This window comes from Cavia porcellus, unplaced genomic scaffold (genome assembly GCF_034190915.1).
Source record: "Cavia porcellus strain 051 isolate PalLab524CR breed Dunkin Hartley unplaced genomic scaffold, mCavPor4.1 scaffold_16, whole genome shotgun sequence".
Lineage (NCBI taxonomy): Eukaryota > Metazoa > Chordata > Mammalia > Rodentia > Caviidae > Cavia > Cavia porcellus.
This window is the reverse complement of record NW_026947499.1, coordinates 57328331-57355157: the sequence shown is the minus strand read 5'-3', so window position 1 is coordinate 57355157 and position 26827 is coordinate 57328331. Positions and strand designations below refer to the sequence as shown.

General features: G+C 41.0%; 1 protein-coding gene and 1 pseudogene across 4 annotated transcripts; one reads left to right on the top strand and one right to left on the bottom strand.

The window, feature by feature from the left end:
• Window positions 1–676: 676 nt before the first annotated feature.
• Window positions 677–7467, top strand: LOC100734583 (ubiquitin-ribosomal protein eS31 fusion protein-like; annotated as a pseudogene).
• A 4930-nt stretch (window positions 7468–12397) lies between these two features.
• Fus (FUS RNA binding protein) lies at window positions 12398–26356 on the bottom strand. Of its 4 annotated transcripts, none has more exons than XM_063226872.1 (15): window positions 26240–26356; window positions 24250–24274; window positions 23977–24131; window positions 21966–22110; window positions 21636–21820; window positions 21168–21375; window positions 19535–19569; window positions 18016–18048; window positions 17106–17212; window positions 15727–15856; window positions 14698–14799; window positions 14349–14472; window positions 13614–13714; window positions 12916–13063; window positions 12398–12608 (listed from the first exon to the last, which is right to left on the bottom strand). In XM_063226872.1, the coding sequence occupies exons 1-15, from the start codon at window positions 26250–26252 to the stop codon at window positions 12569–12571; spliced, it is 1551 nt and encodes a 516-aa protein (XP_063082942.1). In that variant the 5' UTR covers window positions 26253–26356; the 3' UTR covers window positions 12398–12568. The 4 variants fall into 4 exon arrangements, with proteins under 4 accessions (XP_063082942.1, XP_063082943.1, XP_063082944.1 ...); XM_063226873.1 differs by having other exon boundaries at window positions 17106–17209; XM_063226874.1 differs by having other exon boundaries at window positions 21966–22107.
• Between the last annotated feature and the right edge of the window lie 471 nt (window positions 26357–26827).

The following is a 26827-nucleotide window of genomic DNA, read 5'->3' as shown; positions in this document are numbered from 1 at the left end:
CACTCTTCACTGGAACCACACAAAACTTTCCCACATCCTAACCCTATCCAAAGGCTTTGTGTTCCAGATCACCCAGCAAAAGTCCTATAAGGGGAAAAGAGCCTCTGAAATCTACGAATTGCTTGCTTAAATCTTCTATTTGAGCTTCATTAAGATTCAAAACAAACCAGGTATAGTGATTTATGCTTTAAGTCTCAGTACTCTGGGAGGATGAGCAGTGGGATTTCAAGTCTTACTTCTACCTTGGGCAGCTTAGCAACATACTAGGACCCTTCCTCAAAATTTCAAAAAAACGGGAAAAAAAGGCAGGAGATGAAACTCCACATGCAGACCCAAGTACCACGAAACAAAACTACATTCCCACCCCAAAACACACACAGACTCAGAACAATAATAAAAGCTAGCATCAGCTATGCTAATTATAGTAAGAACCTATGCCAGGCATGGTGGCACACACTGTAATCCCAGAACCAGGAAGGCTGAAGCAGGATTGCCGTAGTTTAAGGACAGCATGAACTACATACTGAAACTCTACCTCAAACACACACACACACACACACACCCAAAAGAAAAAAAAAAAAAAGGGGTGGGGATTTAGCTCGGCGGCATAAGCACCTGCCTTGCAAGCAGGTCGTGAGTTCGATCCCCGGTACCGATTAAAAAAAAGAAACACCCCATGTGCCAGGGAGAAAGACAGAATAAGAACTGCACCTCCACCAAACTCCACAGCATCGCTATCACCACAGTACTTGTGGTGGTGAACTAGAATCCATATTCTAACAAGATTAGCAACTGAGTTGTTTACACAGCTGATTCATTGGATTTAGACATGTACATGTGTAGCTCTAGCCTATAGCATAAAAGTGTAGCATTTATGTGTAGGTAGTTTAAGAATCTCTAACCAGCGCTTCCCACGTGCCCCACTGACTCACAGACTGCTGCTACCAGCTCGCCCCTGGGGGACGGCCCCCACCTCCTGGACCTAGCACTGCTGTTATTCAGCTCCCACCCCGTCTCCCAGAACCTTGGACTACAGCGGATTACCGTGCTGGCTCAATGGGAGACTCACAAGCCCCTCACCCAAACAGAAGACCTCAGCAGGCTCCAGTCAGTATAGAGAGTCTGCCCCTAAAATAGAGGTCTGCAGTAGATGAATAGGAGTAGTGAAGATTCCTCAAACTTGTAAGACCTTGGTGAACTTGGCAAGAGTGGGTGATCCCCTCCACACAGAGAACATCAGGCAGGTTGAGGAGTGTGCCAATAAGGCCTCCCCCAACTTGGAGAAAATTTGAAAGGGCTTATGAGATAACCAGTAACACAGTAGGACCTCACCCGATACAAATACTATAGACAGGGAGACCTGGTGACCTGCAATAACCTGAAAACATAACAACAGGAACTAAGAGTTGGCCTGCATCAATACTCCTAGGTTAGTTAGCGCAGGAAGAATATAGGACTCACCCGACAGGCCCTGCAGGAGGAGTTCAGGTGACTGGCCCTCCTCTTCATTGTGGTACCTAGCAATTGGACAAACATCAACCACACAGTAGGAACCTAAGATTCACACTACCAACAGTTGAGATTACTGGAATTAAAAGATCGAATATTTGCCCAAAAGGTGAAAATGACAAAAGGAAAAGGCAAAATACAGTCTCAAACACCTAGTCCATCAAGAGCAAGTACAGGCAACATTGAAATAGAGGACTTTAAAAGTCACCAGAAATCTCTCAAAAGATAGCAAGTGAAATAAACTCATGAGACTATAGAGGAAATCAAATCAAAAATAGTTCCCTAAGTAAAGAGAGAACAACCTTAGAAAAGGAGTCAATCAGCATAACCAGAGAAGAAATAGATTAAAAAAAAAAAAAATACAGGAACATGGGAAATTGATTGAAACCTTGAAAGAACAATATAGAAAACAAGCAGAATCTATGAAACAAATTCAAAGAGCTATCCAAGAAACAAAAAATTCTATTGAAAACTGTCAAAACCATTTAAATGAAGTGGAGGCTATCCTCCATTTCAGACCTTGAAGACAGGATCACAGCGGTCATGAAAGAGTAGAACCTTTAAAAATAATAAAGCAAAACAAGAGACAATATGATAGTAAAGATCTCTGATTGTCTTACTTTCAAATTTAATGGAGAAACAAGATACTTCCATGACAAAGAACAACTGAAGAAATTCATGTTCACCAAACCAACCCTAAAAAGAGCACTGAAAGACACACTAGACAGACAAAAATGACCACAATCTCCAGAGCAACAACAGATAGACAACAAAAAACAAGCAGAATTGCTTACCCTGTCTTACCAGGCAGGGCAAGCAATTAAACCACGGAGAAGAGCAGAAAACAAACAACAGGAACATAACATGTCAAAGTTGAGCCAGTATGTTTCAGTGATATCTATAAATGTAAATGGCCTCAATTCACCTATCAAAAGAAATAGGTTGATAGAATGGATCAAGAAACAGGATCCGACAATATGCTGTACACAAGAAACACATGATTCGAAACTCATAGATTAAAAGTCAAAGGATGGAAAATAATATTCCATGCAACAGGAACCCAGGAAAAAGCAGGGATAGCTATTCGGTTTGCGGACTATGTGAACTTCAAACCTAAAATGATTAAAAGAGATAAAGAAGGTCACTACATACTTGTTAGTGGAAAACTTCAAGAATGAAGAACTAACAATTATAAATATATATGCACCAAATGCAAGAGCACCCAACTATGTAAGACAAATACTAATGCATATGGAAAAACCAAATACATAAGAACACAATTGTAATAGGAGACCTTAATATCCCACTATCACAAAGAGATAGATCAACTAAACAAAAAGTCACCAAAAAAATAATACAACTGAATCATACCTGTGAGCAAATGGACCCAACCACAGAGTATACATTCTTCTCAGCTGTGCATGGGACAGTCTCCAAAATAGACTATATATTAACCCATAAAATATTCTGAAGTAAATGCAAAGGGACTGAAATTATCCCATGCATAGTATCTGATCATAGTGCACTGAAACTGGAAATTAATGGCAAAAGAAATTGCAAAATCTGCATAAATAAATGGAAATTAAATAACAACCTTCTGAACAACCAGTGGGCTACAGGTGGAATTAAAGAAGAAATAAAGCAGTATCTGCAGTTCAATGAAAATGCAGATACAACATATCATAACCTGTGGCATGCAATGAAAGTGGTCCTACGAGGGAAATATATAGCAATAAATTGTCAATCAAAAAAATGGAGTGAGCACAAATAAACCTGATGCTGTATCTCAAGCTTTTAGAAAAAGAAGAGCAAGTCAAACCCAAAGCTTACAGAAGAAATTATAAAGATCAGGCAGAAATTAATGCAACTGAAACTAAAAAACAATACAAAGAATTAATGAATCAAAGAGTTGGTTTTTGGAGAGGATAAACAACATTGATAAGCCTCTAGCCAACCTTATCAAGAAAAAGAAAGAAAAAACTCAATTCATGCAATAAGGACTGAAAAGAGAAATCACTACAGATCCCATAGAAATTCAAAAGATCATGAATACTTACTTTGAAAATCTCTACTTACACAGGATGGAAAACACAGAAGAGGGGCTGGGGATTTAGCTCAGCGGCATAAGCACCTGCCTTGCAAGCAGGCGGTCGCGAGTTCGATCCCCGGTACCGATAAAAATGAAAAAGACAAAAAAAAAAAAAAAAAGAAAACACAGAAGAAATGGACAGATTTCTAGAAACATGAACTATCAAAGCTCAATCGAGAAGATACGATTTTGAGTAACCCAATATCAGCTACTGAAATTGAAAATGTGATTAAAAACTTACCAACAAAGAAAAGCCCAGGGATGATGGACTCATGGTTGAAATATACACGAAATTCAGAGAAGATTTGATGCCAATATCAAAAGAGAAGCAATTTAAAAAGGAAAAAGACAAAAAAAAAAAACTAAAAAGAGAAGCAATCTTCCCTAACTCATTCAGAAAGACTCAACCAAAAAAGGCCAATCTCACTAACAAAAATTGATGCAAAAATTCTCAATAAAATACTGGCAAATAGAATGCAGCAAACCATCAAGAAGATTATACACCACACCAAGTGGGATTTATCCCACAATTGCAGGGATGGTTTAATATATGCAAATTAATACATGTAATATACCACTTCAACAGAGCCAAAAACACATGATCATCTCAATAGACACAGAAAAAACTTTTGATAACGTTCAACACTTGTGGGGCTGGGGATTTAGCTCAGCGGCATAAGCACCTGCCTTGCAAGCAGGTGGTCATGAGTTCGATACCTGGTACCAATTAAAAAAAAAGTTCAACACTTGTTCATGATAAAAACCCTACAGAAACTCGGAATGGATAGTATCTACCTCAATTTCATAAAGGCCAACTATGACAAACCTATAGCCAACATTATACTAAATAGATAAAAACTGAAAGCCTTCACTCTAAAATCAGGACAAGACAAGGATGTCCACTATAACCATTTCTATTGAATATAGTTCTGGAAATATTAGCCAGAGCAATCAGACAAGAGAGAGAAATCAAAGGAATAAAAATAGGAAAGGAAGAAGTAAAATATCATTACTTGCAGATGATCTGATACTTTATACAGAAGACCAAAAAAATTCCATTAAAAGATTACTAGAGGTAATAAACAAATTTAGCAGCATAGCCAGATACAAATTAACACTCAATAATCATAGCATTCCCGTAACACAAAAAACTCACTGAGACAGAAAGTACAGAAATAGCTCCCTTTGCAACAGCATCTAAAAAAATGCAATACCTAGGAAACAACCTAACCAAAAGTGTAAAAGACCTATATGCTAAAAATTATACTTCTCTAAAAAGATTGAAAAGGATATTAGAAAATGGAAGGAGAGCCAATATTGTGAAAATGGCCATAATTCCAAAACTGTTGTATTTAATGCAGTCCTAATCAAAATATCATTAACATACTTTATATATCTAGAGAAAACATTCCTAGAATTCATTTGGAAACAGAAGAAACCTAGAATAGCAAAGGCAATTCTGGCAAACAAACACAAAGCAGGAGGCATCTCAATTCCTGACTTCAAATTATATTCCAAAACCACAGTGATAAAATCAGCATGGTACTGGCAAAGAAATAGACCTGAGGATTAATGAACAGATTAGAAGATGCAAACACAACTACAAAGACACTCAGCCACCTGATATTTGACAAAGGGCTAGAAGGACAGCCACTTTAATAAATGGTACTGGAAAAACTGGCTCTCCACAGGCTGAAGACTGAAACTAGATCCATGCCTATCCCCATGCACAAAACTAAAGTCTAAATGGATCAAATATCTAAATATTAAAACAGAAACACTAAACCTATTGAAAGATAGGTAGAAAACTTGAAGACATAGGGGTAGGCAGAGAATTCATGAACCAGACGCAAACTGCATGGGAAATACTTCAAAGAATCAACAACTAGGATCACATCTTATTACAGTTTTTGGACTTCAAAAGAAATCACCAACAAAGTGAAAAGAAAACCCACAGAATGGTAAAGAATTTTAGCCAACAACTCCTCAAATAACTTGTATCCAAAACATATAAAGAACTGAAAAACAAGCCCCCCAAATTCAAGACACATTTCAAAAATGGGCATCTGAGATGAACACACATTTCACAGATGAAGATATACAAATGACAAATAAATACATGAAGAAATATTCACCATCATTGGTCATTCAAGAAATGTAAATTAAAACAGCACTAAGATTTCATCTCACTGCAGAAAGACTGGCTGCCATTAAGAAATCAATTGAAAAGTGGCATAAGCGCCTGCCTTGCAAGCAGGCAGTCATGAGTTTGATCCCCGGTACCGATAAAAAGGAAAAAGAGAAAAAGAAAAAAAAAAGAAAGAAATCATTTGAAAATAAATGTTGGTGAGGCTGTGGGGAAAAAGGAACACTTCTCCACTGTCGGTGGGAATATAAACTGGTGCAGCCACTAGGAAATCAATATGGAGATTCCTCAACAAACTAGGATTAAAAGTTTCACTGGGGGGGGGAAAAAAGTTCCATTCAACCTAGCTATTCCCCTCCTGGGTATTTTCCCAGAAAAACCTAAAAGATCATGCCACAATGATATATGCACACCCTTGTTTATAGCAGTACAATTTTAATAGCTAAATCTTGAAAACTAAAATGCCTATCACCTGCACTGTGGATGAAAAAGATGTGGTATTTTTATATAATGGAATATTACTCAGCCATAAAAAGGATAATTCCGAGGGCTTTATAGGTAAATGGAGGCAATTTGAGATTATCCTCGTGAAATAAAACTCACATTTGTAAACATCACATTTTCTTTAGTATAGTTAATAAAAAATGAAAAAGTAATATTATCGAAATAATATTATAAAAATGAAAGAGAAGCAAAGTTGTATCTAAAGGATGTAACTGTATGGATGCTTAAGTGTGTAAGATAGATGACCATGTTACTGAGTTTCTATTAAATCACTGAACAGAATGGTTTGAGTGTCCACTTTTTATGCTTTGATTTTGTAACTTGAACAACTATTTCTAAGAGGACAATATGTAACTTATCAACTAGTAATTTCCTAATGTATTTTTCTTTGAAATTCTGTACTACTTCTACCCATTTTTCTGTTTGTCTTTTCTTTTTTCTTTAAAGAATCTCTAACCAAAAAACCCAAAATGCCTTTTTCTTGATATTAGGGTCAAACTCTAGACCTTGTGCTTGCCAACCTTGTGGGGCTGAGCTAAATCCTAGGCCTTCCAAAATGTTTAAGCACTATCGTGACAAATGGAAATTTCTATGCCTGACCTCACGTCCTGCCCATACATACTAAATTACATAAAATTTCCTTCTGGTTGACGAGCGTCTTCTCTATGGCCCATCACTGGTCCACAGCTGTATGTCACCATCTGTCATCCACAGAACCTGTCACTTTTTCATTGACTTCTAGTGAACTGTCACCAGGATACAAATTTTTATGAAAACCTTATGTGGAAGACCATCATATCAGAGATGAATCTCGGATACTACAGAAAATGTTTACGCCAAAATCCAGGATAAAAAGGGAATTCTCCCTTAACAGCAAGGCTGATCTATGCTGGTAAGCAAATGAAGTGCATTATTTTTTGTCTGATTACAACATTCATACAGAATCCACCCTTCACCGTGTGATCAGACTTTTTGTGGTGCTAAGGAAGGAAAGAAGTCTTACACCACTCCCAAAAAGAATAACCGTTAAAGAGAAAGCAGGCTTATGTTGACTGTCCTGAAATACTATCAGGTGGATGAAATGGGCAAATTAGTTGTCTTTGACACAAGTGCCCTTCAGACAAATGTGGTGTTGGGAATTTTTATAGCCTGCCACTTTGACAGACATTATTGTGGCAAGTGTTGTCTAACTTAATGCTTCAACAAATCAGAAGACAACAGGACTTCCACTTTAAAAAAAAAAAATTACTGCGCCTGGGATTTAGCTCAGCAGAATAAGCGCCTGCTTTGCAAGTGCGAGGTTGTGAGTTCAATCCCTGGTACAAAAAAAAAAAATTATCTTCAAATTATGTGTACAAGGTATATATGAAGCATAAACAAATTCCATGTTTATGTGCTCAAGTACTTCAAAACTGGAAAGTAACTGAAGTGCATAATACTGTCTACCCCAAGCATTTTAGATAGGGATACTCTATATAATATTCAGTTTAGAAAGGATTTGGTTCCAATTATCTCAGACTGACAAAGATTTGCAGAGGCCTTCCCACATAGATAGGGATTTGTCCTTTACTCAGGGACATACTGAGCTGGATAGGCCAGCTTTCACCCAACTTCTAAAATGAAAGAAAACAAAACACTGTCAGCCTACAATTGGAATGCTCCTACTCCAAAAGGGTTGCAGTCAAGTTCCAGATACTACAGGAAACAGCTACAGCATCTACAGCTGAACACTACTATCACTCAAGGTGTGGTCAGGACACCACCATCTCTTCAAAACTTGTTCACCTTCTCCTTCTCCCCTATCCTCCACACCTTAGACTCTTCTCCACCCTACTCCCACTCTGGTGCCCCTCAATTGTTTCCAAGGTAAAGGAGCTCTCTCTGGCCCATACAGCACCGAGATTTAGTCAAGGCCACAACCTAGAGAACAATGAAAACATTATCAGCAGAGGGCACTGTTTCTTCCAGATCTAAATCCCTGCTCACAAACTACCTATTTTCTTCAAGTCTACTCCTGAGTTTGTAAACCCAACTATTTGGGCAGCTGAGGCAGGATTATGAATTTAAGCCCAGCCTGCAGCTCAGTAGTAGAACAAATGCTTAATATGTATGCAGGAGACTGAATTCACTATCCTTCTGCACAAAATAATGGATCATGTATTTCAAAATTGCTGATTATAAATGTTCTCAAAGTATATGAGGTAACATATTAACAAGCCCAACTTGATCACATACAATACATACATGTATCAAAAACATGACAGTAGGGGCTGGGGATTTAGCTCAGCGGCATAAGCACCTGCCTTGCAAGTGTGTGGTCATGAGTTCGATCCCTAGTATCAATAAAAAAAAGACCCCCCAAAAAAAAGCATGACACTGTATCCCATATATCATAATCAATGACAGAAGTCCAAATAAGACTATCAGTGTAAACATACATACCTAAAGACAGTCAATGCATAGTCTCCTAGAAACTCCTGGTCTGTTACTGACAACTCCAGCCCTATATCCTAATCACTGAAACATAGTTACATCCTGCAAAAAATGGAGGAAATGCTGAAAAGAACAAAGAGCTAAACTAAAAGAAGCCAAAAGATCTGTAGCACATCTCCCTACTCACAATCTACCCTCATTTTTTCCATTACTTTGTCTCAGTAAGTGGGACATTTCAAGAAAGCAAATTGATGTCAGGCGTGGTGGTATCATCTATAGTCCCAGCACTTAGGAGGATCGCTGTGACTAAAAATCAGACTAAACTATGTGAGACCCTGTCTCAAAAAAAAAACTAAAGGCAAGCTTGGTGGCTCATGTATATAATATGAGGCTAAGACAGGAGGATTAACATTCAGACCAACCTGGGTTACATAGTAGGTTCAAGGCCAGACTAAATCACATGGTGAAATCATTTCAAAAAACAAAAAGCAAAAAAACCCCATATAGTTGCCAGGTACAAAAGCAATGGGCCTATAGTCACTATTACTCTGAAAATGAAGATTGTTACAGCCCAGTTTAAAGCTAGCCTAGGTAATACAGCAAGACTCCCGTTTCTTGAAGGAAAAAAAAGGCAAGTGATACTGGGAGTGTAACTCAGTGGTAGACCAAACGCTGGGCAGGTGACGCCCTGGGTGTACTCACAAGCATCAAAAATAATGTACCCAGGTATAGTGGCACACACCATGACAGCTACTTAAAGAGAAAGACAGATCACATCCTCCAAATCTGCCTAGGTAATTCAGCACAACCATGTCTCAAAACACAAAAGCAGTTTTCAATAAATGATGGCTGGAAACCATGTGCTGATACACACTTGTCATCTCAGTACTCTGCAAAGAGAAACAAGTTCAACTCCAGGCTGGGCCATTTAATTTAGTAAGATCCTGCCTTGAAATTATAAAAAGCGATTGGCGATATAGTTCTCATTGCAAAGCTAAGTTCAAACCCAGAGCCACATGAAAAAAAGTACAAGCAGAGGCTGGGGATTTAGCTCAGCGGCATAAGCGCCTGCCTTGCAAGCAGGCAGTCGTGGGTTCAACCCCCGGCACCGAAAAAAAAGAAAAAAGAAAAAAATACTAGAAGCCAAACACGGTGACACACACTAGTCGGTCCTGGCACTTGGGAATTAGATGGTCAGGAATTGAAGTCAGGAATTAGATGACTTCAAAACCAGCCTGAGCTACAATGAGCTCAAGACCAGCCTGAACCATGTATATACTATGGGGGGAGAGGGGAGTCCAACCTCCTTCACTTGTAGCAATAGCATCAGGCCAACTACCACCAAACCCCAAGGTAGTGTTACAAGATGAAACATCTTAGATAATATTCAGGATACTCAAAGGAAGATCGAAATACAGGCAGGTGGACGACTACTGCCTCAGTCTGGCTCTAAATACAACAGTTCTCACTTGCACGGAGTTCAGTAAGCTAAACCAAAACATTGTCTGGGCTACTCTGAACCTACTCTTTTAAAAAAAAGGCTTCCAAAAATAAAAATCTCACCCTTTTACAGGGAAGAGTAAAGGAGCTTACTTTTCCAGAAGGCCAAGATTTTTTTTTGGTCTTTTTTTTCATCAGTACCGGGAATCGAACTCATAACTGCCTGCTTGCAAGGCAGGCGCTTATGCCGCTGAGCTAAATCCCCAGCCCCCAGGCCAAGATTTATGTGCCTCAAATCATCAAAAATCTGATGACGTGTACTTAAAAACCTCAAACAGGAAAGCTAGAATTTTAGCAAGTGAATGCTTAGCAAGCACAAGGTTCTGGGTTCAATCTCCAGGGGGAAAAAAGGGGTAGTAAGAGTAAAAACACCACAGCAAGGAAAGCACTTCCCAACGATGGATCCCAACCATGATCTCAGGCGTATCTGCAATCTATGGCCCTCCTCTTACAACCTACCTTATTACGCCGGGCATGGTGTAATCCCAGCACTCGGGAGGCTGAGGTGGGAGGATTGTTTTGAGTTCGAGACCAGCCTGGGCTACAAAGTGAGCTCAAGGCCAGCCTGAACTGCATAGCGAGACCCTGTCTCCAAAAAAAAAAAAAAAAAAAAAAAAAAAAAACCTACCTTATTGTCACTATCAAAACCTTCTATGTGGGGCTGGGAGCACAGATCACTGGCAAAAACAGCATCTGTCTAGCCATGCAAGAGGTACTGAGCTTGTTTCCCAGCACCTTCAAAAAACAAAATCTCTTTGCTCCTGGCAATGATTTTCAGGTTTTGTTTTGAGACGGGTCTTGCTATGCAGTTCATGTTAGCCTCAAAATCTCAGCAATCCTCCTGGATCCATCTCCAGAGGATGCTGTCATACCTGACCTGATTTTCAGTTCTGTATTTAAAATCTGGGTTATGTAACTGGTGGCAGGCATGGACAAATGTGCTACATTCAATCTTGCAAGTGAAATAAAGTCTTTCAGAATGGGTCAGGACATATATTGAGGTGTATACTAGGCATACACTAAAGTCACTTTTAACTCACTGACACCACCCATTCCATGTCACCCAACATTCATTTTTCAGGTAGGGTTTCACTTTGTAGTTCATGCTATTGCCCAATGCATACACCACCAGGAACAGTTCAACATCCCCTTTCAAAGAACAGCTTCCTGACGACCTCAAACCCCCCCCCCAATCACAAAGATTCAACCTGAGAATCTCAACAGCAACCACCCTTGGATATAGGCAGGTTGAGTCATCAACTAGACAGACCCTATCTTAGCAGCCATCCCCCCAAACCTTACCTCCTGAAAACCTAGGCAGCACTTTCCTTTAAACACCTCTACCTTTCCCAGTAATCTTCCTCCCTTTCTCAACCACCTCTATTGTTCCTAAGTCCTTTCTCCTAGTTAGCATCCTGTCTAGGACTAAATAAACAAGTTTGGAATAAGACATCCTACACAATAACTTTGGAATAAAAATGCTGAGATAGGAATCAGAAGAGAATTGAACCCTAATTTCTATTTTCTGATTCCAAGAGCAACAGGTAACTGATGCACTTTGAATGACTTGTCTCTCCTGGGGTTCCATATTAAATCAGAACACTAAGTAGTGGCATAATGGAGGCACAAGTTCTCTTATCAAAGACCCAATTTCGGAGCTGGGCATGGTGGTGCACACCTGGAATCCCAGCACTCAGGAGACTGAGGCAGGCGGGTCATTTGAAGTTTGAGACCAACTTTGCCTACACAGTGAGCTCAAGGCCAGCCTGAACTGCATAGTGAGATCCTGTCTCAAAAAAGACCAAAAAAAAAAAGACCCAATTTGGCAATGTGTCCTCTATGACAGATTTGAACGCTCCCCTAAAACGAAACAAGTCTCAAAAAGACACAAACTTTTTTTAAGACTGAAACTGCTACAAATAGTAAACTAAAAACATGTAAATATAATAAAATTCCTAGATAGGCAAATGTGAGGTTAACACAATGTTTTTTCATTTATCCTACTTAAATGTGCAATTTTGCTATAATTTAAACAAACTCTCAAGGATACCTCTCGTCCTTTTATTTGCCTGGATCAAATACCAAATACTATTCCAGTCCCTGCTGGGTACAAATAAATTATTACAATTCCTGTTATACAGGATGATCTCAAGAGAGGAAAACTCATATTCCTGACCTGGACGTCAATCCTCCAGGAAAAGTGAAGAGGAATAAAATTTAACTAAAACGATGGTTTTTAATGAGAACCAGAGGTATGGTTACAATTACATAGTCTGACACAAAAAAATCCATGGGTGAAGGGTGATCAGGAGTTGGAAGGTTACAAAATAACAAGGGTAACACTGGGTATAGGGGGGAAGAAGTTGTTTCAGAATCTCAGAACCAGACTAATATGGCCTTTCCCTGCGATCCTGTCTGTGCTCACCCCTGCAGAAGAGAAAAAAAAGGTCATTAGCAGTTTGATTTAACAACCTTCACCTTCTTCCCATATCTTTCCTACTTGTCTCTCCTACACAATCAAGCAAATGTCTTAGTTCTCTAAGGGGGAGGGGGTGAATTTAAAAGACCAGTTGCTATTTTCTTTCCCTTCCCTGTTACCACCCAAGTTTATATCACATCTCTTTTTATGTTCTTTCCTGCTATTTACCCAAATAAGTCATTTTCTGAACAAACTTTTGCTATAACATGTCCTCTGTTAAATGCTACACTTTTGGTTTGATTTACATAGTCTTACCTGGAATCCATCTTGCCAGGGCCAAAGCCGCCTCTGTCCCCACCACCCCGGCCCCCTCGGAAACCCCCACGATCTCCTCCACGGCCCCGGTAGCCACCCCGATCATAGCCTCCTCTGCCACCACGACGATCATCTCCGTAGTTACCCCCTAGGACAAAAGATATGTATTAGATCCTCATACTCCTATCTCCCCAAAAGCCTTTCTACCCAAACACTAAGGATTAGCCACAAGTGGTAGTAATGCAGCCCTATAATCCCAGCACTCTGGGATGCTAAAGCAGGAAAATTCCAAATTTCAGCCTCCCCTGGGCAACTTAAGACCCTGTCCCGATATAAAACAGTAATGGTTGATGTTGTAGCTCAGTGTGAAGGAACTGCATCCAATCCCAAGTACTAGAGAGAGATTAAAATTAAAAAAGGAAAAAAAAAGATAAAGTCAGGTGAGCTGGCTCATGACTATAATCTCAGCAGCACTCAGGAGGCTGAGGAGAATTACTGCAGGTTTGAGACCAGACTGGGCTACCAAAGCAAGCTCAAGGCCAGCCTAAACTACATAGTGAGACCCTGCCTAAGAAAAAAATAAAAGAAAAACAGGGCTAGCACCTGGTGGGAAAGCCCTGGGTTCTAGTCTCAGCTCTGCACAAAAAAAACTTTAGGGTTATCTGGTCCCAATTCCTTAAAACCAGCTCTTTTCTTACCCATATGGGAGCCGCCTGGACCTCCTCCTGGGCCATCTGGTTTAGGGGCCTTACACTGGTTGCATTCATTTCTCCAAGAGAAGTTCATGTTCTCACATGTACTAAAGAAAAGACAAAATTATAGGAAGACTCCCAAAGAAAGGTTTCTCAATAACACAGCCAGGGATCCAACTATGATTACTGAACTTACTCCATTATCTTTTCTCACAAAAGTACCCGATTATCTGGGGTCTATTTCCCACCAGTCAACCAATTTCAAAATGGACTCCCAGAAATAATTCCTACATTTTTAACGGTATAGCATGACAGAATCTCACAGTCCACTATCCTGCCCACAACACAGATCAACCCTTGGGGTCCAGTACACCCACTATATATACCACACATTTAGCCATTCAATCATCAAATTCACTGTCTCAGTATCACAGAACTTATTACTATTCAGTTGCAGGCATCTACTGGGAATCTCAGACCAGAAGTCATTCCCCCACTGTTAAGAAGGATTGGGGGCTGGGGATTTAGCTCATACAGCATAAGCACCTGCCTTGCCTTGCAAGCGTGCAGTCATGAGTTCAATCTCCAGTACCAAAAAAAGGTTACTATCCAACCCCTCAGTTAAAACATTCTCTCAACAATGTGGCCTTGCCATTCATTAATTTAGGAAATGCCCCCAGTTCTACCATATTATCAATGGATTCAACACTTAAGATTACTAAGAAAAAAGGTTTCACTCACGGATTAGGACACTTCCAGTCCCCAGCTCGCTGCTGTCCTCCACCACCACCACCTCCACTCGGAAATCCTCCCCGGCCACCACCACCACTGCCGCCACCTCCATACCCTCCTCGGCCCATGGGTCCTAGTATAGACAAAGCAAGTATAGCCCGAGTTTGGTTAATGCAAACCTTTCCACAAAAGCTCTCATGTCCCCGTCACCTTTTTGTCCTTTTTTTTTTTTTTTTTTTAAATCAGTACTGGGTATCCAACTCACCACTGCACACTTGCAAGGCAGGCGCTTATGCTTCTGAGTTAAATTCCCAGTCCTCCCATCACCTTTTTATACCAGCAAGGAGAAGCTCCTCACCTCCTCTCCCTCGGCCTCCTCGGCCATTGCCACCACCTCGATTGAAGTCTGCTCGACGGGTAGCAAATGAGACCTTGATAGGATTCCCAGAAAATTCTTTACCTAAAAAATAGAAGTATAAAGAAACTTTCACAGACTGAGGATACAGGTCAGTGTTAGCATGAAAGGTCTCAATACAATCCCCAGAACCAAAAAAAAAAAAAAAAAATTCTGATTCAAAACCTATAGATCAAAAACAAGACATAATCTAAGAGGAGAATCAATCAATAACAAATGCTGGAGGAGCTATGGGGGAAAAGGAACCCTTGTCCACAGTTGGTGGGTGTGCAGACTGGTGCAACCACTGTGGAAATCACTGTGGAGATTCCTCCAAAAAGTAGGATTAGAGGTACCATTTGACCTGCTATTCCCCTTCTGGTTTATCTTCCCAGAATTAAAAACATTATACCACAGCAATGTATGTGCACCCACGTTTACAGCAGCACAATTTGTAATAACCAGGTCTTGTAAATAACCCAAATGCCCATCAACCACCTTATGGATAAAAAAAGATGAGTTTTTTAATGCAACAGAGTACCACTCAGCTATAAAAGATAAACTTGAGTCTTTTGTAAGTAAATCAATGTAACCTGTAACCATATTCGTGAAATAAATCCGACATGCATGCATAAACATCGCATTATCTCACTAGTGTCAGCAGAAACTACATATATACACAATATCCAGTATACATATACCATTGTTATCTCCTAGTTATGTTCTGAAATTTTTCTCTTTAAAGTAAAATCTTGATGTGTTCTGAAATTTTAGTTTCTCCTCGTTTTGAAAAAAAATTTTAAATAAAAAAAATTAAGCAAAATAAAAATAATAATCCAACAAGAGACTGGCTTCCTGAAAAGGCTTCTAACCAAATGGCAAAATGAGACTATATATACAATGAGATTTCAGGTACGTGCTAGAACACTCAAAAGGTGACCTTATAAACGAAGCCCCCAACACCCTCACCTCTACCAATTTGCTCATACACACCATCAAACCAGTCAATTGCGGCTTTAGCAGAAGGAGGATCATCAAATGAAACAGTTGCTTCTCCCTTCAGCTTGCCAGTTTCCCTGTCTGTGTATAAATTAATCATGGGTTGTCCAGTTTTCTTATTGGTCTGAAAAAAGCAAAACGAGATTATCAGTTATAGAGATTAAGAAACAGAGGATAAATTGAGAACCTAAGGGGATGGGACTGTTTCCAGAAACCCCTCACTCCACACGATCCACTTATGCTCAAGTCCCTCACATTACAGAGTATAGTATTTGCATACAGCTTAATCACACCCTCCTATACATACTTTGGGGGGGGGGGACGTTTTGCAACTTCAGTAGTAAACTATTTTTACCTACCATACAAAAGATCAGGACTCCATTTCTAACACTCTCCCTCCCCTCACGAAAAAAAGTCACCTCTAGCTTACTCAGAAACATTTAATTACAATATGAACACAAGTAAGCCACTATCCTGTTTTTTTAAGGAATGACAACAGTCTCAGCCAGGGAAGATGGCACGTGCCTGAAATCCCAGCACTCATGAGATGAGGCAAAAAGATCTCAAACTCAAAGCCAGCCTGCTACGTAGCAAGTTTAGGTCAGTCTGAACTACACAGTGAGACCCAGTCTCCCCCCCACCCCCGCCCAAAAAAATGCATGGTCATGTTCAATATAGACACAATTTTTTTCCAAATATTTTCGGTGTCCTACCTTCCATCTATCTTCCTCCTCCACTACCTTAGGTTTACCATTCATAAACTTTAACTACCCATCCCCAGCTACCTCTTTCTAGCCCACATCTAATCCAAATTAAACCATGGTCTATACTGTTTTAGGGCACTCCCTTACCAATTATATTTCATGTGTAAGATTTCTCTTGACAGTTCAATAAAATAAGCTAACAATAATCTTTTGTTTTAGTCAAGTACAGTGGACATTCCTGTAATCCCACTTAAGAGGCTGACACTAGAGGACAGCAATTTGAGGTCAGCCCAGGCAACTTAGCAAGATACCATTTAGAATAAATAGGGCGGGGAATGTATACTCAGCAGAGCACCCCTGGGTTTGCTCCCCAGTATGTCTGATAAGCAAAAGTGTTGTTTTTACTGTTGGTGATCATTAAGACTTTATTTTTAGGCTAGGTGTGGTAGGACCCACCTGAAATCCCAATACTAAGGGAGGCTGAGAAATGAACACTGCAAGTTCAAGTCCTGTCTCAGCAAGTTAGCTAGATCCTATCTCAAAATTTTAAAGTGGGGAGAAGCAACTAATTGCAAAACTAAACACACTTTAAAACATAACCTTTTTACTAAAATGTGTGAAACTCAAATGCAACACTGATAAAAAGTATCTACTCTGCTAGACAAATACCTTAATAATGCCAATCTGCTTGAAGTAATCAGCTACAGACTCGATTGTAACATTCTCACCCAGGCCTTGCACAAAGATGGTGTTGTTGTCTGAATTATCCTGTTCTGCTTGAGTACAGGAGCAAATGAGAATTTCAAGAGCAAAGAGAAACAAAAGGTTTTTTAAAAAGCACAAGTAAAACAAATGACAATAATTTAACTTTGAAAAATACTACATATTAAGCTGTTGAGGGAAAATCTCTGAAGGACTCAGTATGAGTCCAGTATCAATTTGGATTTTGGTTAGGCAACAAAAGTTTATTATGTACCCCCTGATTTTATTACTTGAATGTCTACAAACCAACCATCTTCATAACTTTTAGGGTTAGCTTTACAGTAAAAACTACCCTTTGGTAACGTTAAACCCTAGTATTAAAAAAGAGATCAGGAGTTAATTGCCCAAGATCAGTAAACATAGCACCAGGGTTAACTTTCAATTGAAGATTCTTTAGTTTAAGAAACTATTGTTAAGTTAGAATATAGTAAACCAACATGAATACAAACAAAAGTCAACAGTCATCCCCTTTTACCTATGATTCACCAAATCTTTCACTGATTTTTATTCACTAATTTGGACATGATCTATGTTTCAAAGACTACTAGAAACCAACAGTTCTAAAGTGTCAATCACAAATGCATCAACATCATCTGGTCCTTGTCAAAAATGCACTCTCAGGTTCACTGTAGATCACTAACTTGCTAAGGGCAGCTGAGGGAAAGAACTCACTTATCAAGTAATTCTGATGTACTACATAGTACTCATCTATGAACTGCTATCATTACCCTAAACTTTCTTTCCTCCTCTTTTTGTTTCAAAGATCTGTAAAGTATAAACATCACTTTAGCAACTCTCATGCCATCAGTGGACTCACCAGAATCATGACGTGATCCTTGGTCCCGAGGACCTTAAGTGACATAAAAAGAAAAAGAAAAAAACAAAAAACAAAACAAAAACGAAAAAAAGAAAAGGAAAAAAAAAACAAGGAAAAGAAGGGTCGTTAGTCAACTGGAAATGACAAAGAAAAAATGAGCATACTAAATTCAAATTCTTGCAAAATATGAGGTAAATGCTCACAGCCTCACTCCAAACCCTGTCCTTGGCCTGCCCAGAATAAATCATTGACAGGCTGGGGGAATCACAGGCCCCTTTCTTTCGGATCTATAACTTGAGTCCTCACAGGGACAAAACCAACACTTCAGAAAATGCTGCCTCCCCCAGCCGGGCTGGGAAATTTCCTCAGCGTAGATTTGAGGAATAAGCAACAGGAGGGGGAACCCTTTATTTAACAAACCAACTCATAGCTTGGCCCTGTTCTCTCCCCCAGAGAGACAGGCTCACCACCAGCAATGTGATGTGCATCCATCCAGTTCTCCAAATTTTAACACCAAAGACACATCCCTTGTGGGGTAATTTTTATCTTTAGAAACCATTCTTAAGACCATGTTAAGTTTCCCCAAAACCACATGAAAATAAAAAACATGTATGATAGCTATTGTATTTTAAATCATGTCCCAGGGAACAGACCAGAAATCTTATTTCCATAATGCAGCCTCTATTTTTTTTCCAGAGACCATCTTTGACCAATACTTATCTGAATTTGTCATATATAAATATTGTACCCATACACAATGACACCTAAATCATGAACCCAAGCCTTTGGCTTTAAGTGTTGAGACAAATCAAGAAACCTTTTGTTAGTTAACCAAACCAGAAAAGTTCCAGCTTACTGGGAGACTTCTCATATTTGCCATTTTTCCATGAATTCAGTTTGTGCTGTTTAAGACCTGGATATTTCCCATGAGCCACACATGCTCCCAACCTTTCTTGAAGTAGTCCACACCTTCCTTTCCAGAGCTAGTTTCTATTTGCCCAAGTTAAAAACATACGTAGAATTGCATTGACGCCACTCAGTACTTAACATAAAAATATATACCAACTTCACCATCCTCGGGGTAAGGCATTATTTCATGTCCTTCTCCCAGAATTCAAACATTTGAAGTTGTTAATAGACACACACACACTAGCCTTGGACATAAGTGATCAAAAGGATCCTAAAAAGCCAAGTTGGTACATGTCCCAGCACACACTCCAGTTTCTCATGATGGTAGTCACTATGTGCCAAGTGTGGCAACACCCCTAACAAGAGGCCTACTAGACACCTCTATGAACCAAGTCAAACCAATTTGATACACATGGCTCCCAAGTCTTAACCTGCCTGCCTCCAGATTAACACACATCTGGCAGCAGGTGGCATCCTCCCCAACCCCTTTCCAGAGGTGGTTATGGACACTTCAAAACCTGTGACACTTAACACACTAAGACATCTGCAAATGAACAATCAGACAAAGCATTGCTGGGAGTTGGGAATTTTGTAAACTCTGTTCACTTACCACCAAATTTATTGAAGCCACCTCGGTCACTTCCGCTGGAGAAGACAAGTTAGAAGAAAGGACATGAAGCTTCCAACGGCTACAAAAGGGTGTGTTTTTGATTTTAACATTCCCCAAACATGGGTAGGTGTTTTGGGAAAAAGATACAAGTGGCTACTAAAAATACATCCCTTCCTGACAGACCCTTGTCTGACCTTTGAGCATGTCACACACACGTGTGCAATTTCTCAGACACAGTTAAGAATTTTGCTTTAAAAGGTTATATATCTATTTCCTCTGGAAAAAAAATGACCCATTTTCCTTGGCTGTTCTTCCGACGTAGCAGATGTTTTTTTCCTCTTGTGGCGAATGGTTGACAACCCAGTAGTTGGTTTAAAAACCCTACCCCGATGTACCCAGAAGACATTTTCACACCAAGCTGGGGTAGCCCTAAACACGTATTTGTGGTTTTTGCTTTGAAAGCAGCAAGCAGACCCAACCCTATTCCATAAAAAGTCAAAACCAAAGGCAATTTCCCCTTAAAGCAAGACAAACTTAGCTAAGCCCTATCCTAACTACTGAGCTGTTTTTGATCACACCCCACCCCCGGGGTCACCCCTTCTACACTGTGAGAAGAGCGGAGTATTTTGCAATGTCACCTTTCATACCTGTGGCACATAAAATGCAGAGCAGGTTAACAGTCACATTAACAGTTGTTTTTCTTTTTAAAGTTTTGCATTAAACACACACAACAAGAGCTTTCCTTATTTTCTGTAATTACTGAGATTGCCCCCACCCACCTCTGAATACTTACCATAAACTAATTTTTAAAACCTACTTTTTCTCAAAATCTTGTGTAACACTGACATTTCTTCCCTTTTCAAGGGAGACAAGAGTAGTGTTCTTTGTATTTACCAACAGATTTGACAAATTTTTAAATCAAATCTAAGGCTTTACTTTAACTTCAGTAAGAAGGTAAGGAAAGAAGATCCAGTTGGACAAACTGTTTGCAACCAACCAGGGGAAGGTGGACAGTGGAACAAGTAGATGGGATACCACTGTCAGGAGTATTTTGCCCCAAAGGTGTGCACACTTCAGTCAAATGACCCCATAAACCACAAGTCACACACAAAATCACAAATCAATCAAACTGGTGCAAATCAAGCTCATGAATTCAAATGACTACAGAATACAGGAAGAGTAAATAGCCAATTCCTAGAAGCTGAAGTCAGGTTAACTATTACCAACTCCCTTGGAGGACACATAGGAAAACACATACCAAGTTTCCCTACTATTTTCCCAGGAGTGGGCTCATTGGTTTCCCTTGCAAAAGAAAGAAGTCTTTTACTTTCATATTTTTTGCCTAGTATATCAGTAACTCCAATCCATACATAGCTATGTGTTTTTCTTTGGAAATAAAAAAGCATCAATATTCAAATGTCTACTTCAGATGTGTGGACAGAAATTCAGGCTCCCAAGCTCTCACAAAAATAAGAGGGGTATACAAACAAAGTCACTGCCTCCAAATCAAAGTTCTCACAGATTCCCAGAAAACAAGAATACTAACCATGCACTGGGGATTGGCTTCAGGGGAGATTCATGCAACCCTCCACACTTCCCACCAAAGATACTCCCTGGTTCATGAGACACCTACCCCATGCCGCCTCTGCCTCCACGGCCACCTCCACGACCTCTGGGTTCATAGCCACCACTGCTGCGGTTGTAACCACCGCCACCACCCCTGCCTCGGCCCCCACGGTCCTGTTGGCCTCCCCCGTAGCCGCCACCGCCACCACCACTCTGGTCCTGATTGCCATAACCACCGCCACCACTCATGGAGGACTGATCTTGGCCATAATTGCCTGTCAACAAAGAAAAGATTTAAAAACAGCAAGTGAGGATATAGCTTTTTTCAGAGCCTATGTTTAGCATGGACAAAGTCGTGGGTTTAATCTCACCACCAAAGGAGGAACAAGGCATGATACAGCAGGCAAGGGATTAACAGTGACAGAAAAAAATACAACAAAAACAAGGCTAGGCAACAAGGAAGCAACCCCTTTAAGATAAGGTCCAAACCAAAGAATATAAACAAAATAAGGGACAGCTAAAGATGCCTACTCACCTCCACCCCCTCCACCACCTCCACCACTACTGTTGTACTGGCTCTGTTGTCCATAGCCCTGAGGGGGATTATAGGAGCTTTGCTGCTGTCCATAGCTCTGTTGCTGCCCACCATAGCCAGATTGTTGGCCATAGCCCCCACTCTGGGGCTGTCCATAGCTGGTGCTCTGAGAACTGCCACCATAACTAAGGAGAAAAAAAGAAAACCAGAATCATAATCCTTGTATGTATGCCCAAGCCTTCCCTTTTCTTTTACTCTACCATACTCTTCACCAACACCAACCCATCAATTTACCCTTCATTTTTTTGGGCTCAGTCCTTAACACCTTACCTTCCCGAGGTGCTGCTGGGAGCTGGCTGCTGTCCATAGCCAGGATAAGAGGACTGCTGCCCATAAGATGACTGGGAACTCTGGCTACTGCCATAGCCACTAGTGGAGCCATAACCTTGGGGAGCTGACTGAGTGCCATAGCCTGCTATTAAGACAAAATGGATGGGCAATTAAATGCTGGCTATTTGAACACTGAGTAACTAAAGATACCAATATATAATATATTAACCATTGTTACCCTCCTATTATCTCGACTTTTTATTTTTCTCTTTAAAATGAAAAGTTTGTGCCAGTATTGTTTGACAATTAAATACCTGTATTTTGTACTCTGAATAACTAAATTAAAAAATAACAATATGCAGGGCTGGGAATACAGCTCAATGGCATAAGCACCTGCCTGACAAGTATAAGGTCCCGAGTTCAATTCCCAGTACAAAAAAGAAAAATAACAAAAAAAGGGAATTACAAAAGCTATGAGAACCAGACGTAGTGGTGCACATTTGTAATCCCGGCACTCTGAGGCAGGAGAATCACTGTAAATTCAAGACCAGACTTAACTGCATAGCGAGACTCTGTCTCAAAAAGGGAAAAAAAAAAAAAAAAAAAAAAAACTATGAGGAAAGAAAAAGACAGCTAAAAAAGTATTATGTACTACCTAATGTTCACCCAAAACTGCAACATCAACTTTAAACATTGCTAACAAATCTTGCAACTCAACGTGACCCTTCTTTAACTTGATGGGGATTTAGCTCAATCAAAAATAAATAAATAAGTACATATTACTTTTTTTTTTTTTAATCGGTACCGGGGATTGAACTCACGACTGCGTGCTTGCAAGGCAGGCACTTATGCCACTGAGCTAAATCCCCAGCCCCAGATTACTCGTCTTTTAAACTCTTAAATTTTATGTTCCAACTTTAGGGATTATTCCAATTTCATTTTACCTATTCAAAAGTCAGTCTCTGAGCCCATTAATCATAGCCCATAAGATCTCAATTTTTTTTTTTTTGTATTGGGGATCAAACTCAACCTCATGCTTGCCAGGCAGGCGCTTATGCCACTGAGCTAAATCCCCAGCACCTCAAGATCTCAATTTATTAAATGCATTTTAATGTGCTGGTACACTTCTAGACCTTAAGAGTAAATTCTACTTCCTTGTCTCTCACATGATAAATGTAATTACCTTAGTTCATTCATTTTCAAGCAAACCATTGCCTCCACATAGAAATCAGCCCCAAGAGGGCTGGGGATTTAGTTCAGGGGTATAAGTGCCTGCCTGGCAAGCATGAGGTGGTGAGTTCAATCCTTGGTACAAAAAAAAAAAAAAAAAAAACAGCCCAAGGCTGGACATGGTGGAACAGGCCTGCAATTCCAGCACACCGGAGGCTAAGCAGGAAGAGTAGTGAACTCCAGGACAGCACGAACTTCATAGCAAATCCTGTCTCAAAATGACAAAAAGGGCCAGTATAGCTCAGTGCCACAGTGCCTGCCTAGCAAGCACAAGGTGCTGAGTTCAATTTCTGGTGCCCTCCCTCCCCACCCTGCCCCAAATGGCACAGTCACTACTTAGGAGGTTGAGGCAGGAGGATCTCAACTTCAAGGCAAGCCTATCTGTCTGTCTCAAAATAAATAATAATGGGCTGGGTATGAAACTAGCCTAGCATACAAAAGGCCCTAGAGACAAATCTTCAGAAGCACACAACAAAGTAGTAACAATGAGCCTTAAACTGGCTTTCCATGTGAAAATATATCTTTTCTTGGTAAAAAGAAAAACAGGACAAAGTCCAATGTAATGGCTAAGAAAGAAACCCAAAGAATAAAAAAGAAACATCACAAATCATTAAAGGGTTTTTTCCTTGAAAGGACTGACACTTCAAAAAAAGTTTTTAGTTATAAACTGATTCAGGGAAAAAATAATATGGGACAGTTTCAACAAATCAGCACTCTTCGGGTTTAAGAATCTCAACATTCAGAAACACCAGGAAGTGGAATAACCCACTAAGGAACTCACTGTTCTGAGTCTGTCCGTAAGAAGAACTATAGCTGCTCTGGCCATAGCCCGAAGTGTCTGCTGACTGGCCATAACCACTGTAACTCTGCTGTCCATAGGGCTGATTGCTCTGCTGGGAGTAGCCCTGTCCAGGCTGGGTGGGGTAGGCCCCATAGCTACAGAGAAGAAGAAAACATCAGAAAGTTACCCTAGAAAAAAAAGTGGGGGGGGGGGGTCGTTAATGTTACCTTTAAAGCTACAATGAAGCTCAAAGCTCAAACACGGAGTACTCACCTTTGGGTTGCTTGTTGGGTATAGTCTGCAAAACAAAAATACAATTACTTTAGTTTCAGCTACCACTCTAAAATTTATAGTGAAATAAGGCTAAACTTTAAGTCCTGGAGCCTCCAGATTAAAAAAATTAACAAGATTTCCCTTATTTCCTAAGAAAGGGCACAACTCCCCCTTGACACACTAGTTGAAAAAGACAAATTAGCACTTTTTATTACAACTTTTTTTTTTTTTGGTCTTTTTTTCCTTCTTACCGGTACCAGGGATCAAGGCAAGCGCTTATGCCGCTGAGCTAAATCTCCAACCCCTTTTTTGCCAGGTGTGGTGGAGTCCTCTCTTACCCCCAGCACTCGTTCAAGGATACCCTCATCTCCATAACAGGCCCATCTCAAAGAACCACAAATTTCGATAGACCAAGGCTTAACAATTGGAAAAACCAAGAATCTCATTGGACAGGCACCTACAATTGCACCCCATCTCAATTTGTCAGGAACGGCTCTAAACGTTGGGGATATATAGTTCAGCGGCAAAAGTACTTGCCTGCCAAGAGCAAGGTCCTGAATTCGATTCCCAGTACTAAAAATACATACATATGTAAATTTACCTAACATTTCACTTTCACACCCACTCTTGGAGAAAAGCAGTTATCACCACCAAGAGTCAAGATACAGTAACTGGCCCAAAGTCACACAGCTAATTGACAAAGATTTCGTTTCAGTCAAACCCGAGGCAACAGTGCTGCGTGGCACTGTGAAGATCCTAAGAATATCTCCAAAAAATACATAAAATTCTTGCAGAGCATGGCTACACGTCTCTATTCCCTGCACTCAGAAGGCTGAGGCAAGAGGATCGACAGTTTCCTGGCCCGACTGAGTAGCTCAAGGTCTACCTGAACTACACAGCAAGAACTCGTCTCAAACAGACAAAAAAATAAAAGGCCATTTTCACACTTCAACCTGGGAAAAAGATAAAGTGAGGTTTTAGGGCAAAGCCAGCCAACCAACACGAGAGAATCTAACACACACACACCCACCACACCAGACGACATATAACGTGCCGTGCTTCAAGAGGTAAACGTTAACTGGTATTCCAGTTTCCAGGCCTGTAGCTCCAAAGATTCTGCTGTCGATTATTCTGTATTCTCTGAGCTCTCCAAAGGGATCATCAAGCCAAGAGCAGAAAGCACTTCAAAAACGCCACGATAAAGACGCACTATCAGGATCAGCTCATCTCCTTAGCACAGAAAATAAGGCCCTTCCCCCGCAGGAAAAGGCAAAAGAGAGGATGTGGACCTCGGGCGGCCGTTTCTTTCGGTTCTTCCCTCATAAATAGAAATTTAGGCGGGAAAACACTCAGGCCAGGTCCCCAAGTCCAACGGCCAATCTCTCTCCCCTCAACGGAAGCGCAGTTGAGATCCCGAGCCTCCGCCCCTGGCCGCGTGGCAACCAGGCGGGAACAGCGGTCCCACCCTTTCTCCAGGGATGGAGGGGGGCGTGCCTAAGACCTACAGGACTCTAGACACTTAATCTAAGGCCGAGGGTCTCGCGACAGAAAGCCAAACCACACGAGGCGGCGAAGGGGAAAACGCACCGCGAGAAAGGGGGAGGGGACAGGAGGGCGCGTGCGCGCACCGAGTGCCCGGATGCAGCGCTGCGACAAAGCGGACCCCAGCGCGGGACGAGGGGTGCGGGACAAGGCTGCGAAGCCCGTGCATTTCCACCCTCCTCTAACACTTGAAATCGCTAAGAAGTTCCCTTCCCAAAACTACGCAAATCGACTACGAGAGAAAGAGCTTTTTCAGCGAGGCGCCAGAGGAATGAAACAAAATGGCGACATTGACCTCCCACTTCCACCCTCTCTTTTGCTTCCCGCCACAGCGGTGCGAAAGACTGCAACGAGATAATCACCTGGACCCACCGAAAATCCAAAATCCACCAAGAAAGGGACAAAGTCCTAAACCAGCACGGAATCACCGTCTCGCGCCCTTACATACCGTTTGAGGCCATGTCCGCGCACGCGCACACAGGCCGACCAGCAACCAGACCCCACCACCACACAGCACCGACGCCTCGAGGACTGAGCAGCCCCGCCTCCTGCGTCGGACTTTATGTAGGTCTCCCCACCTACGCACCGCGGGGGAATATACCATCTCTAGAAAGTACAGGGGGAAGCTGAGCCGGTTTCTTAACCTGTTCCAGTTAATGGAAAGGGTTCAAGCAAACAAAAGTTAAACAGGTTAGCCGAGGACTAAGATAATGATATGTATCATCAGATTTTCTAATAACTTCTGCTCGCTCTGCAGGACTAGCTCCCGATTCACGCCCAACCCTGTAAAGGCACAATGGTAGAGTCTACCCGCGGGGGTGGAGGAGCGAGAGGCTCAGGGTGGTTGCTGGTGGAACTGTAGTCAAGGCCCAGAGTTGCTATGCAGGAACCGAAATTCCTTTCTTTGGGCCCACTTTCACTGGGGACAGCGAATCCTACTCTCCGTTTCCCTTTCACTGTGTCCGAAGCATTGTTCCTCGTCTCGACCTCTTATTTCTAACGTTCTTCTGGCAGCACACATCGACCCTCTCTCCCA

Excerpts from the sequence above, each read along its gene's own strand:
- Fus (XM_063226872.1), bottom strand. Across the intron at positions 19,570-21,167 it reads GGAGGCAGAGGCGGCATGGG|CGGAAGTGACCGAGGTGGCT; the intron begins GTAGGTGTCTCA and ends TGTCTTCTCCAG. Across the intron at positions 13,064-13,613 it reads TCCAGGCGGCTCCCATATGG|GGGGTAACTACGGAGATGAT; the intron begins GTAAGAAAAGAG and ends CTTTTGTCCTAG.